The sequence below is a fragment of the Xyrauchen texanus genome, chromosome 15, assembly GCF_025860055.1.
Source record: "Xyrauchen texanus isolate HMW12.3.18 chromosome 15, RBS_HiC_50CHRs, whole genome shotgun sequence".
Classification (NCBI taxonomy): Eukaryota; Metazoa; Chordata; class Actinopteri; order Cypriniformes; family Catostomidae; genus Xyrauchen; species Xyrauchen texanus.
Window position 1 is genome coordinate 41,455,589 of NC_068290.1, and position 15,507 is coordinate 41,471,095.

The following is a 15,507-nucleotide window of genomic DNA, read 5'->3' on the forward strand; positions in this document are numbered from 1 at the left end:
CCATCCACAGTGGGCGACTTACGGAAGATGTTAGGGTTCCTGTCTTATTACCGTTCTTATATCCCAAATTTTTCACGCATCGCCCAGCCGCTGTACCAGCTACTGACAGCAAGAGAAAGGGGTTCAGGTGAATCAGGAATGGTCTCAAGGAAAGGGAAACCCGGGGAAAGAAAGTAATGTAACGTCACGGACGCCCATTGAGTGGACACAAACCCATCAGGCGACACTGAGCAACCTGATAGATCACCTTGCAAAACCTCCAATCCTGGGTTTCCCAGATTTCACTCAGCCCTTTGTGCTACACTGCGATGCATCCCAGGAAGGATTGGGTGCGATACTGTATCAACGCCAGAATGGGAAGATGGTAGTGATGGCTTACGGGTCCAGAACACTAAGTGCCCCAGAGAAAAATTACCACATGCATTCTGGTAAGCTGGAATTTCTGGCGTTGAAGTGGGCTGTTTGTGAGCGGTTCCGCCATTACTTGTACTATGCACCATCGTTTGTTGTCTACACGGATAACAATCCTCTTACCTATGTGCTGACCACTGCCAAACTGAATGCCACCGGGCACAGATGGTTTGCACAGCTTGCCGACTTTAACTTTTCCATAAAATACCGGCCGGGAAAGAGGAATGCTGATGCAGATGGTCTGTCACGCATGCCGCTGGACATAGACAAGTTTATGGAGCAGTGCACAGAACAAATGCAGCCAGAAGTCCTTCAAGCTTCAGTGGAAGGAGTGATAGTGGAGTGGGAAAATCCTTCACAAGGAACAGGGTTGGTTCACATGAATGCCTTGAGTTTAGTGAGAGAGAGAGACCAAGGTGACCTGGGTCCACCACTGACCCCAGTCCAGATTCGAGAAGCTCAGGAGAACGACAGTATTATCGGGAAAGTCCTGAAGTTCAAGGAGAAAGATCAACGACCAGGTAGAGAGGCAGTAAAAGCAGAACATCCAGATGTGGCAATTCTGTTAAAACAATGGTCCAAACTCTCTGTGGGTGAAGATGGAGTACTGTATAGGAAAACCAGGAAAAGTGAACAGTTGCTCCTGCCAAAGTCTTACCATTCCCTGATTCTAAATGAACTACACCAAAAGATGGGTCATCTGGGTGCGGAGAGAACCCTCTGCCTCATCCGAGAGCGCTTTTACTGGCCAAGAATGCAGAGAGATGTGGAGCACTTTGTCACCAAAGTATGCGAGTGTCTGAAAAAGAAAAAGCCAGTCAGACAAACTCGAGCACCTTTAACCCCGATTCACACCACGCATCCATTTGAAATGGTCTCCATCGACTTTCTTCATTTGGAGACCTGCAAGCAAGGTTTTGAATACATTCTCGTGGTGATGGATCACTTCACTAGGTTTGCACAGGCGTACGCAACCAAAGATAAATCCGCTAAGACGGTTGCAGAGAAACTTTTCAATGACTTTGCTTTGAAGTTTGGTTTTCCCTGTAAAATTCATCATGACATGGGCAAAGAATTCGACAACAAATTGATGAAGAAACTGAAAGAACTCTGTGGAATTTGCGGATCGCACACAACACCCTACCATCCACAAGGCAATGGACAAGTGGAGCGATTCAATCGCACTCTATTGTCCATGCTCCGTACACTTGCGGATGAGGAGAAAGTAGACTGGAAGAATTCCTTGGCCAAAGTGGTTCATGCCTACAATTGCACAAGAAGTGAAGCAACAGGGTTCTCGCCGTACTACTTGTTGTATGGAAGATCCCCTCGCTTACCGATCGACATTCTTTTCAACCTGAAGACTGATGAAGTGTATGGCACTTACCAGGACTATGTGTCTCGTTGGAAGGAAAGGATGAGTGAGGCATACCAAATTGCAGAAAAGACCGCTTCAAAAGCAGCAGCCCGTGGGAAAGTGTACTATGATCAGAAGGCTCAGGGGAGAGATCTTCAGCCTGGTGACCGGGTCCTGATCCGCAATTTGACTCCTAGGGGGGGTCCTGGGAAGATACGGTCATACTGGGAAGATCAGGTACATGTGGTTAAGGAAAGGAAACATGTTGAAAGTCCGGTATATGAGGTGAGACCTGAAAGCACGAAGGGGAAAAGCCGTGTCATCCACAGAAATCTTCTCCTACCGTGTGACTTCCTGCCGCTGGAAAGGGAAAAATCTGATCGACTTGGCTCACAGAACGCTCGGAGTACGCCTAAAGGGAATAAGAGTGACCGAGACAAAAAGAGTCAGATTCCAGTCAATTCTGAGAGTGATTCAGAGGAGGAGTATGTTCTTACCGGTCAGTGGCAAGAGGAGGATCGCATGCCTCTTAACCCAAGAGCACGGCCTTTCAAGCCTCGAAATGGAACCCTTCAGAGCGAAGAGGATTTGCCCCTTCAGAGCGAAGAGGATTTGCCCCTTCAGAGCGAAGAGGATTTGCCCCTTCTAAACTGTTCTGTAGGAGGGGATGTGCCCCTTAACCTTGAGAAAAGTGTTCTCTGCTCAAGTAATGATGGGGACATTGACAGTGACAATGGTGTAAACGACAGTGAGTCTGAGATGGACTCTCCAAAACCTCTGAGAATTTATCCAAAGCGACAGAGACAGAAATCTGTGGTATTTACGTATGATACCTTAGGCCAACCTTCTTTGGTCCAAAGGGACTGCTCGGTAGAAGTAAAGCAGTTACCAACCCCAAGCGGTAATTTTTGGAGACCTTGGAGCCTAGTTGAGAGTTGTTAAAGACTCCTGTTGAGAAACTGTTGAATATGCTTCAAGTTATTTTGAAATGTCAGGAGACATTTGTGTTTTTGGGGGAGAGTGTGGCACTAGTGTATATTAAAGTCATGAAAACGGAAGACCCCCCCCCCCTTCCCTCACTTTAAAAATCTATTCAAACGAAATTTCTGAAAGAGCTTGAAGAGTCTCTTGGACTCCTATTTAGTTGCCTTAATAGAGATCTGCAAGAATGGTATTTATTCATGTGTATACAGTGGCATAAATTATCCAAACCGCTAGAGGGAGCTCTCGCCAAGGTCTGCTCAAGAACACGTAATATAGCAGTTAATACAGAGACGAGCAGATAAATAATACACTAAATTGAGATGCTCCACTTGTGATTGACTTTATACTGTCATATCTGTCTTGCAGGTAAGATTGCTTACAGTTATTACAAGTCAAAGGAGTCCAGGAACAGTTATGTTTAGTATTTCGTTGTGTTAAGTAGGTTTTGAGCACTGAAACTGTATTGTTATTACTCGTGGACAGAGCGTGATCATACACGTCGGTAATGAAAGCTTGTACGTGAAACGAGAATCGGTATTGTGCAAAAGATATGGGAATACAGTATGCACAGTAATGTTTATTTAGTTGTTGTGTGATATTGATGGGTAAATTAATAGTTTAAGTGACGCGAGTTCAGTAACGCACATGGAGTTCGCGGGTGTCCGCCATTTCATGCAAATTGTATTCAGCGGGGGCATTAGAGTGAATGGAAACTCAAACGACGTGAATTGCCCGATAATGGTATAAAAGAGTCGTGAAATGTCACATTAGAGAACATTAAAGTGTTATGTGTTATTTAGAGTAAACAAGTCATGCTGGAAAAGAGAATGTATGTACTCTGGAAAGTGGTTAACAGACAAAGGGAAAGTTATGGGTTCAAAATAAATGTAACAATGGTTATTTGTTATTCTTTTTTTATGTTATAGATCAAGATAGATGTTCACGTGTTTGGTATGTAAACTGTGTTTGCAAGTGAATGTTAATTTAGTTTAGTGAACAACAGAGAATGTTAGAGCAATTGGAAAAATGTCATACTGAATTTGATAAGCATATAGCAGTTAATACAGAGACGAGCAGATAAATAATACACTAAATTGAGATGCTCCACTTGTGATTGACTTTATACTGTCATATCTGTCTTGCAGGACTGCATGCAAAACCCCTTTATTAAATGTGTTGCACCAGAAACGACGCCTGCTCCTTTCTTCATGTGTAACAGGTGCTTGAAGCTGCCTGTCTAGCCTCTTTGGTTTGTGGAAGCTGATTTCCCTCAATGGAGCTGGTCTGACTTCTTTCCTGCTGATGTCTTTCCACATGCACACTCCAGATGTAACTGCTGCTTTCTCAGTCCTTCCCATCCTAACATAGAGCTCAACTTTGAATAATATTGCAGCTGCATGACTGCAGCATGACCCAAGCCTGAAATTTCACAAAACATAATAAACTTACTGGCTGATCAATAATGTTATGAACAGGGCTTGAAAGTAACATTTGCTTTCAGCCAAATTTCATCTCAGACTATGAAGTAAACATCTGACTTACTACGCGTGTATACGACCTAAGCCTAAACAGGTTTTGAATGTAACTGAATGATATTGGCTGGCTGCTGACATTTTGAACACTGTTGGCACTGTGTATTTCGAGAATATGAGAATATGTAAAGGAGAGTAGGTTAAGCCTAAGTTAAACCTGAAAGTACAGTAACACTGAAGCATAATTCATCTTTGTATGTCAACTACAAGCCCACAACACCAAATAATAGCCTACTTACCCCACCATACAGGTGCAGTTCGCCGTGAGGACGTAGTTCTCTCGTTGGTTGATAATAACCCAAGCCTCATACATCGTTGTCTTGTGTCCTTGTCTTTGACTAGGAAGAATTTCTGATTTCAACACACAAAACTCTGAGTCTATGTCATGGTATTTGACGTTCTGTACATGACCACAGACAATGTATTCATAAGCATCCAGTGATTTTTTTTAATTTTGTTTATTGAATACAAAATTATACATACAACCAAGGCAAATGTTTTCTTTCTACAGTGCGTAAGAATATCGAATGAAAGGCTCAACACAGTTTAACAAAACAGAAATACAAATTTGAAATCATATCTTACATTAACTTAGGGTTAAAAATAAGAATAACTAAAATAAAATAAATAAAGTTGAAATTAATTATTTATTTAAAAATGTTATTAATCAAATAAAAATTAACACAGCAGTCTTTGGGAATTCCAAATAAAATATGTTGTAAAGTAAAAGCAAAACCATCAACAACCACCTCCTTTTCTATCAACCAGTCCTGAACTAATATCCAGAAGATTTTGGACAAATTGCATGTAAAGAAGATATGGTCAGTGTCTTCAGAATGGTTATTACAGAAAGAACGGGACAATATCTATATTACATTTTTGATTTAAGAATTTGTTAGAAGGATAAATTTCATTTAAGATTTTGAAGTGTGTTTCTTTTGCTTTAGGGGGAATGGGGAAACTTAAATAAGCTGTTCTAAGATATTTTACAGTAGTCTTATTAAACGTGATCTAATTTATTTATTTTAATTTGACAGGGATAATATGTTTTTAAGACAACCTGTCTTATATACTTGTTAGTACAATGAGCACTTTTAAAGTTAATATCTCCAATGAATAAAGTGGGAAGAGCTAGATTAACATTAGCATAAGAAAGAGCGCATCTCATCAGCATTTTTATGCCAGAAGGTATTGCATTAATGACAGTGAAGAACTCTTTGGGGTGACAAGTAAATCCATGCTTTAATGTAAAAGCATTATAGTTTAAAAGGTTACCATTTTCATCCATTAGATCCCTCACCGACCATATACTTCTGCTTAGCCAATTCTTAAAGCATAAAGATTTGTTCCTGTGCAATATATTTGTTGTTCCAAATAGAAACACTATGAGGTGTAAAATTGTGTGTATGTGCCAATTTCCAAAATAAGAGAACTTGTTGATGGAATGTTGATAGTTTCCACGGGAGTTTGGATAAATCAAAATCACATTTGAGAAAATATTGAATTCCACCGAATTCTTGAAATAAAGCTGAAGGGACTGTAAACCAAAAACTATCTTCATTACATACAAACATTTTTAGCCATTTGAGTTTTAACAAAATATTCATGTTTTCAAATTCAATCACATTCAAACCACCTTGTTCATAAGATGTAATGATGTCCGCTTTTTTAATATAATGAGCTTTATGCCTCCAAATAAAATTATAAATTTTTCGGGAACATGTTTTAATAAAATTAGCAGGGGGAGCTAAAGAAAGAGCGGGATAAACTAATCTGGATAAATATTCGACTTTGGTTCATAAAATTCGACCAAAAATTGAAAGGTCTCTCTGTAACCAGCAATTTAAGATTCGGTTTGCTTTTTGTAGATTATTTTCAAAATTGTCTTTCATACAAATTTTCTGATCTTTGGAAATTGTAATGCCTAAATATGTCACCTTATTATTTACCGGAATATTATGCAGACAAGTGATATCACTCTGGTGAAGGGCAAAAAGTTCGCATTTGTTTAAATTTAGCTGGAGTCCTGATGCCTTAGAAAAGGTATTAACTAATGAAATAGCCAGAGGAATTTGATCCTTGTTTTTTAAGAATAATGTAGTATCATCTGCCAATTGACTGATTGCTATACTTTTATCAAATACATTTAATTTCTGTACTGTTCGATCATGAATTACTAAAGTAGACAACATGTCTGCAGCCAAAATGAATAAAAGAGGGGATAAGGGGCAGCCCTGTCTTATTCCACGACTAATAGGAAATCTTTGTGAAGTACCGTAAGGAAGAGAAATGGAACTGTTCATATCTTTATAAATCATTTTTTTAATATTGACAAAGTGCTCACCAAAACCAAAGTGCTCTAAAGCTTTGAATAAAAACCTATGTTCTAACGTGTCGAAGGCTTTCTTAAAGTCTATGAAAAGAATATATCCATCATCCTTAATCAAATGATAGTATTCAATCATATCCAATACTAGTCTTACATAACCCCCTTAAGGCCCTCTTTCAATCGATTGACAAGAACGTGTGTAACAATTTTATAGTCATTGTTAAGCAAAGTGATTGGTTGCACTGTAAAAAAAAACCCGTTGTTTTTACAGGAAAACGCTGGCAGCTGTGGTTACCAGAGAATTCCTGTAAAAAATACAGCAGCACAGTAGATAACTTTACTGGCGAAATATGTAAATTGATTTACAGTGAATGAAATCACGGGTGAATCACATTAAAAAACGGTTAATTCTACAAATGTTTTTTGTTAATTTTGCATAACTGTGTTGTATATAAATAGACCATTTCCTGTATTTTTTACATGTAATAATTGCTTATTGTGCATCAATAAATTATAAAATTAACAGGAAATATCATACATAAAACTAATTTAAACTGCTAAAAACAACAGTAAAACTGCGTTTTAAATGGAGATGTTCTGTATATTAAACATAAAATCTATTCATAATATGCTGTATTTTTATGTTTTAATAATGAAGTTATATTGTGGTAGATCTAAAAATACATCTTGAGAAAAGACAAGAGAGGAAAATATCACTTTTGGGAAATTTATTCAACAGCCATAGTCAATAGTTGTAAACAATTGGATGCATTTTTTTTTTTTTTTCAAACAAAGTTTGAAAACTTTTCAAACGTTTTTTGAACAAAGTTTAAGTGCCAGGCGCACAACAACAACCCAATTCACAACAGCAACACACACTCTTCCTGTCTGGAATGTTCCACAGTATGGCATAAAACAATTGGATGCATTTTTTTTCAATGTATACAACATGCAAAGAAGCTACAATGGTTATTTTAATATGAATCCCAGTTGAAATACTCCAGAAGTTACTCCTCTTTAAATCTGGACATTTTTTTGTCACAAAGTTTAAGTGTCAGGTGCTCAACAACAACCCAATTCACAACAACCACCCACTCTCCCTGTCTGGAATGTTCCACAGTATGGCATAAACTTATCTATCTCCATGGAGACAATCAGGTGATGCCAACAAGGCCAAGTTACAGGTCAGATCTGTGGAGAGGCGAGCCCCCTCAAAGTAAGAATGCATGTTTGTTAAAGGAACACGCCGACTTTTTGGGACTTTAGCTTATTCACTGTATCCCCCAGAGTTAGATAAGTCCATACATACCCTTTTCATCTCAGTGCGTGCTGTAACTGTCTGACACACCCACCGCTATCCTAGCTTAGCACAAAGACTTGAAGTAAATGGCTCCAGCTAGCATACTGCTCCCAATAAGTGACAAAATAACGCCCAACATTTTCCTATTTATATGTTGTGATTTGTATAGTCACAGTGTGTACAAATGACAAGGTCATATGAGAGACAGCCATCTTTTAACCGTATACATACTGGGAACTATATTCTCAGAAGGCTAAGCACTGCTACTTGGGCGGAGTGATTTACTCGCAGCGCCTGAGAAGCCCCGTGGTGAGGAGCAGAGAGTTCAGCTCAGAGTGTTGCGCTAATCACTCCGCCCAAGTAGCAGTGCTTCGCCTTCTGAGAATATAGTTCCCAGTATGTATACGGTTAAAAGATGGCTGTCTCTCATATGACCTTGTCATTTGTACACACTGTGACTTTACAAATCACAACATATAAATAGGAAAATGTTGGCGTTATTGTCACTTATTGGGAGCAGTATGCAAGCTGGAGCCATTTACTTCAAGTCTTTGTGCTAAGCTAGGCTAGCGGTGGGTGCGTCAGACAGAGTTACAGCACGCACGGAGATGAAAAGGGTATGTATGGACTTATCTAACTCTGGGGGATACAGTGAATAAGCTAAAGTCCCAAAATGTCGGCGAGTTCCTTTTAAGATTATTTTTTTGCAATAAAAAAAAGTTCTAATTGAATAAATGCAAGATAGATAAGTTTTATACCATACTGTGGAACATTCCCGCAAAGAAAGAACATCTTCATGAAACAAGCAGGTGGTGGACCCTCTACCAGAAAAAGTTACATAGTGCATTTAAAACAAAAATTACTTATTGTGCCTTAACCATAATACACATTGTGGATTTAAAGCGAAAACTAACAGTACCTCTTAAACAAACAGTCAGAGTCCACAGAAAGAGTCCATACTTAGGCTTAACACCACTCGTGATCGGAGAGTTCCTGTATCAGGGTGAGGACTCGAGGGTTCACGTTGAGACGACGCTTGGAGTTTTTGTTCTCTACTTTGGTTCCTTTTTCTGGGTTTATGGAGAAAAAACACCTGTAGAATAAAAGCATATTAAGCATTTTAATTGATCAGTAAAAAAAAAAAAAAAGAAAAAAATATGCACACACACACTGCTCAAAAAATAAAGAGAACACTTAACACAATGTAACTCCAAGTCAATCACACTTCTGTGAAATCAAACTGGAAATTATAGGCAATTAGCAAGACACCCCCAATAAAGGAGTGGTTCTGCAGGTCCTGCAGAACCACTCCTTTATTGGGAGTGTCTTGCTAATTGCCTATAATTTCCACCTGTTGTCTATTCCATTTGCACAACAGCATGTGGAATTGATTGTCAATCAGTGTCCTAAGTGGACAGTTTGATTTCACAGAAGTGTGATTGACTTGGAGTTACATTGTGTTAAGTGTTCTTTATTTTTGAGCGGTGTGTGTAATGTAATATATATAGAGAGAGAGAGAGAGACAGACACACACATATAACAGTCTGAGTCCGGGTCCGAGCTTGGCCGAGACTCAGGCCACACCCAGAGGCAAGGCCAAGAGTCAGACCCAGACTAAGACCGGGCTTGAGTCCGGCTCTTAGTCTGGGTCTGACTCTTGGCCTTGAGTCCCAGCCTTAGTTAAGGTCCGGATTAAGACCGGGACCTCAGAGACAGACTCCCAGGTCTGAAAAATGAGTAAGCCATGTTTACTCACCTTTGAAGAAACTCCAGAGTTGAAGCCAGCTCAGATGGATAATGGATATTAAAACAGTAGTAACTCCCGAACATGAGGCACAATGCAGAAATGAAGGAGGAGATGTTTGTGTTGATAAGGTTCCGATCCAGACTCAGCATGTACCTTGTTGCGGAATAGCAGGACTGTCCTATGAACAAATTTAACAGGTTATATTAATAAGCTGCACTCACATGACAAATTCTATAAACAGTGCAATTTAAAAAAAAGAGATATGAAACAGACTTACCACAGACAATAACAGTGGGTGTCAGAGGCACTTGCTCCAGTTGGACCTCTTCTGCCAGACATGTATCTTCTACATGGAAGAACATGGACTCCTCATCAAAGTAGCTGAGCAGAAGCAGGAGCATCTCTATCACATCATCTGAGCAGCCAGTCTGCAGTCCTCGCATCCTCTGAAGCCTTGCATAATTCTGAAGGAGCTTCTTGCTCTTGTTGACACAAACTGTGGTCATGTAGTTGAGAAGCCTTTTTCCCTTCAAATCCAAATTTCGTGTGAATGTCTCTTTGAGGTCAATCCCAGTCAGTTCCATGAAGTGGACTGACATGCCAAGTTCATCAAACCAAAACGGCCACTCCTCTCTAAGGCATTTGATACTTTTTCCCTGGTTGACATGTTGACGCTGGGTATAAAATGTGGACTTCATTAGACATTTTACCTCTTCTGGATTGGCATCAGAGTGTTGGAACATCACCTTGAGTTTTTCCATCTTTTGCTGCTGGCTCTCTTGAGTTTCTTCAAGGGGCAGAAATTTTACATTCCATTTAATGCATCCGTAAGTATCCTGCATTGCTGCTCTCTCTTCTAATGGGATCTCGTCTGTGTGGTCTGAGACATCAGTCTGATGTTTTCTTTTTCTTATTTTGGGTGTTGAAGTCGCCTCACATTTTCAATTCTGTTTAGCAACTGTTTGACAAGTGAATGGTAGCCTGTTCCAACAATATCACCATCTATTACATCCTGGAGAGATTTGGGATATTTTGCCACCATTTTTGTTGCAACGTCAGTTGAATGCTTTTTACCTACATGAGGGCATTTTTCCATCATCTCAGTCACAACAATCCGGACCATTTTCCTCCTCAGTTTTGGGCCTGGCCTTTTTCCCTCTCCAAAGAATGCATCACTTCGTCAGGAAATTTACTCCATGGAATTTCAAAGTTGTCATCCCAATGTGTGTCAACTCCTGGGCTGCTGGAGGAGGTTGACGATGTACTTTGGGGTGAAACAGAGAGCAATGACCGCGATTGGGAAGGTGAGGCTTCCACAGATGATAGGGAGCTGTTCTCAGGAGTGTGGTCTTTAAATGACAAAAAAAATAAGATTATGATTCACACTGTACAATATTACACAATGTCCATGTCTGCTTTTGATTTTGAATAGTTGTGGGTTGTGTGGTGTTTTTACTTACATTTCTGTTTCCAAACAGAAAGAAGCTTTCTGGCTTGTACAGGTCTTAATGCAGTCATCAAATCAGCCTCCGTTACTGAGCGTAGATCATCATACGTCTCGACTCCAATGGACTGCAAGTGCTCTTCCAGGATGTTTTTGTTCACTGCTTGAAGTTGTGGTAGGACTTCCATGATGGCGACATCTAGGAATGTTTGCTCTGAGTCACTCATATTTGCATTGAAGAAAAAATGCCACCTTCGAACAGAACAGAAAAAAATATACAGTACATACACTTAACAGAGCAGGGACATGCATCAGGTAACACTTTTATTAATGTCAAACTATTTAGAGTGAGAAGTGAGCTTTAATTGGACTTTATTTTGCCACAATACTGTGTTTTAGTGGAATGACTTGGTATCCATCAAGAATGTATGACACCAAAGGATAGAAATCGGGCAGGTCATTAATGTTGATACACTGTAACCCAAGACTGTCCTTTGTCACAGAATACAGATGGTATTCTGAGAGGAAGATGCCTTTGTGGATATCCATCAAAACATACACAGATGTGTCATTTTGAATCAAGATGAGTAGAAGTTCACCAATCTCCATATACTCATAATTTCTGTACACAAGAAACTGTCCTTTTTTATATGCAGTGCCTTTGTACTGAATGTTTGTGGTAACTGTGGTATTGCTCTCTGAAAAGGCTAACTCCCTGACTGCATGTTTAATAGCGTTACTGTAGAGGTTGGGATAAAACGCACAGCTGTCCTTCACTTGCAGTAGTTTACTGCATTCTTGCCCGGCTAAAAGATATGCCTGATACATCTGATGACGCTCTGACAAAGTTTGACAAATGTTTTTGAAGTTTTTCAAGTGTCTGGCACATCTTTTAAAATAACTGTGTTTACTTTCAAACCTAATTGTCCATAACCTAATCAATGGACCAAATTTCAAGAGCAGTGCTGAATAATGGCGCAAATAGTGGTGCTTGGGTTTTAGTTGAATTTCAGGAAACAACATCTTTCTCGACTCCAAATATTCTTGGATCAAAATGTCAAGATATGCTATCTGGGACAAGGAAATGTTCTGAGCACAAATAAGATCCACAATGTCTTTTAGCTGGAGAGCTAACTGCCATACTTCATCCTCATGGTTTTGCACTTTGTCACCAATCAAAACTGGTAGCAATCTCAAAAGGTTCCAGTTTTGAATGGCTTGCCCCGATAACTTGGCTCCGTCAGGGTTGACAGCACATGGCTTTGTGAGTGCTTCAGATCCTTTGTACTTAAACTGTTTGATGCGCCTGTTTAAGAGGGAGTATGTGAACCATTTTTGCTTTTTTATAATGTTCTTCAGGTACAGTGCTAGATCATATGACAAGACTCCTTCAAAGAGGTCATGACCTAAACATGGCGGAGACCAGGCTGGGATACGTGAAAAGACTCAAGGGTATTAAAGATAGACTTTACCTTTATTCCTCTGACACCTTGGATGTTTTCAGCCTGGAGATCAGCAACAGCCGCGTCATACGTCTCTGGGGTGCGTGGAGGACCACAGACATTCGGATCAGCCTCAAACTCACTTCTTGTGATTTCACAGTACCTGCAAAAATAATGAGAGCGGCTGAAGTTCTCTGTAAACCCACCTATGCAATGAGAACCCAAGTTATCCCCAGCAATGCAGTAAAGACCCCCTTTTACGGTTTCTCCATCTACATTTATTCCATCGGTCTCCAAGGATTTCAGATCTGCCAACAACTCTGAGAAAACTTTGGCTACTCCAAAACGCTTAAGGTCATTCTCAATACACAACAAGACTAAAAACATATTATCAGTATTTGAACGCAAATGAATGGGTAAATTTGCTAATGAAAGATAGACTGCAAGAACTTTGTGCGTCTTTTTAGCAGAACCCAGGGATTCACAACTTCAAATGAATCTTGGTACAAAATCAGTTTGAGGCTTTCAGGGTTTTCATTAAAGAACTGGTGACATTTGAAATTTTGTCCATCATATAAATCCGTAAAAACCTCTACATCAGGATCTCCAAACTGTTTTGACTGTGTATTCCTCCCTAAATGTGACTGCAAAAAGCTCTTCAGAGTTTCTGCCACTGGTATGTAGTAAGCACATTTTTCTGTCATGTTTTCATCCATTCCCAATGCCACTTTTTGGGGTTCGGTGTATTTAAACATTTTTGTGAATGTCTGATTTCTGGAGTATGTTGTTCTTAATTGTCCCTGATGACAGGCAGAGAACAAATCTGACTCTTTAATGCAGTCACAGATTTTAGTGACTGCTTCATCTGATAGGCTCATATCATGTTTTAATAAAGTATTTACTTTAGTTATTGTATAGGCTTGACCTAACTCATGCACATTTTGCATTTCCTCAACAATAGTCTGTATAGTAGAGGCAGGAATAAGCAGCTGTCCTTGCAGTTTAAGGTAAAAGAGACACATGTTTCTGAGATAAGACTGACTATCATTCTCTGGCATATCACTGGCTGCACTAGCTGTTGGCATGGCTTCATGTGTGTTTTCTGAATCATCTGTACTGGCAATGATATCTGGGGGCTGAGGTCGAGTTTCCTGTACATGTTATCAATACCATCTGGGGAGCATGCTTTATGTTTCCTACACATGTGAGAAGTAAATGATGACTTTTTTGTAAATACGTGCTTACAACCACTTACTGGACATGACACCGACCTGCCCTCTCCAATATGATCATTTAAGTGAGACACTAGCTCTTTCACCGTGTGAAAATGGCGGGCACATAATGAAACTGCGCATTTTAAATCCGCAACAACAGCTATAGGAGCAGCTTGCGGTGCAGGTGCATTGTGCACACGATAAAAATGGCCCTTGAAAGCTGAGTAAGTGGTAAATGTTTGACTACAGTTGGCGCCAACACATTTGAAAAGACAACGGGGCTCATTTCTATGCACTCTGCAATGTAGTACATAGCCTCTTAATGTATCCAATTTCTTTTTACAAAAGACGCAGGTGATCATTTTTAGTATTTTAAGTGTTTGCCTGTGCTATTCAGCTTAACTAAGTTATCACGCATTGATCTAGCTAGCTAGCTAGCTAACGTTAACATTAACGTTACTGGTATTAAATATCAACTGGTGCTAGCTTACACCATGTGCTTACACATTTTCGTTTGGTCTTGGGAAAAAAAAAAAGTAGGCTAAATGTGAAGCTTACCTTGCAAACTTTCAATTTTCGGATTGAACAGCAGCAGACCCTCCAAAAAACTTGTGTTAAAATCGTAGATTTGTCCTAAAAACTTTTAAAATGACAAAGTGGTCCGAAGATTTCTGCTGTGCCTCTGTTTTCTCTCTAGCAATCGCCGCTGGCTCGCAAGTTAATTGACGTTAGCACAGCAGCTGCAGCAGCCGTGAACAAGGAGCTCGTGCTTCTCCCGCTCTCACTTCAGTATCCAATCAGAGACGAGCTTCAATTGCGCACTATGAAATTCAAAATTAGGCAGACTAGTGCACAATGAGAGAGGACAGGTACAAGTCTGTGGTTAGAGGAAGCACTGTTAGGTTGTTTAGCCTGTGAAAATGATACAATGCTCAAATTTTATAAATATAAATAGAAAACTAGGCTAAGTATTACATTAAAATTTAAAGACTAAAAGAAACGTAAAGCCTACAAGGATTATGGTTAGGACTGAACAGAAAATTATAATTTTAATTCCTTATACACACACTCTATAAATACAGTAGGCTATACAAATAAATCATAAAGTGATGTGAAGGCACTGTTTGGTTGTTTAGCCTGTGATAATGACACAATGCTCAAATTATTACTATTATTTTATCAATAGGCCAATGTAGAAAACCAGGCTATTACATTAAAATTGAAAGACTAAAAGAAACATAAGGCATTATACAAGGATAAGGACTGAACAGAAGTAGGCTATTACTTTATATCAATCATTTTAATGTCTTATACACACACTCAACAATAAAGCCTAAATTATAAAAACAATGTTATTATAATTGTAGCCTATTTTTATATATAAGATAGGCAACCTCTCAGGTTCACAATTAATTTTTTTGTGAAAACATTTTTATTACCTCAATTTGCATCGTTTCATCAATCATGATAAAAGTACAGCATAAACTTGTAAAGTGATTTACATTTGTATTTTTTAAGAACAACTGACTAAAACTTTATTTTTTACAATATTTGCATGTCAAATTAACAAAATTGTTTTGTTATGAGTATTACAGTATTTCTCTGTTTTTGATACCAATATTTGTAGTTTTAACAAATAAATTTGATTATAATCACATATTGTTGTTGTAAATATAACAAAAACATTCTGTTTAATAGGTTACAAAAAATCACTGTAATTCAAACAAAAAATATATGTTTTTGGGTT

The 15,507-nt window shown here is 39.0% G+C and overlaps 1 protein-coding gene across 1 annotated transcript; it reads right to left on the reverse strand.

Annotated features, from left to right (window-relative positions):
* Window positions 1-8,413: 8,413 nt before the first annotated feature.
* Window positions 8,414-10,564, reverse strand: LOC127655547 (uncharacterized). The gene is made up of 3 exons (XM_052143438.1): window positions 9,938-10,564; window positions 9,670-9,838; window positions 8,414-9,006 (listed from the first exon to the last, which is right to left on the reverse strand). The coding sequence occupies exons 1-3, from the start codon at window positions 10,500-10,502 to the stop codon at window positions 8,880-8,882; spliced, it is 861 nt and encodes a 286-aa protein (XP_051999398.1). The 5' UTR covers window positions 10,503-10,564; the 3' UTR covers window positions 8,414-8,879.
* Between the last annotated feature and the right edge of the window lie 4,943 nt (window positions 10,565-15,507).

Excerpts from the sequence above, each read along its gene's own strand:
- LOC127655547 (XM_052143438.1), bottom strand. The coding sequence starts at position 10,502 with ATGCAGGATACTTACGGATGCATTAAATGGAATGTAAAATTTCTGCCC. Across the intron at positions 9,839-9,937 it reads ACCCACTGTTATTGTCTGTG|GACAGTCCTGCTATTCCGCA; the intron begins GTAAGTCTGTTT and ends ATTTGTTCATAG. Across the intron at positions 9,007-9,669 it reads ACTCTGGAGTTTCTTCAAAG|GTGTTTTTTCTCCATAAACC; the intron begins GTGAGTAAACAT and ends TTTATTCTACAG.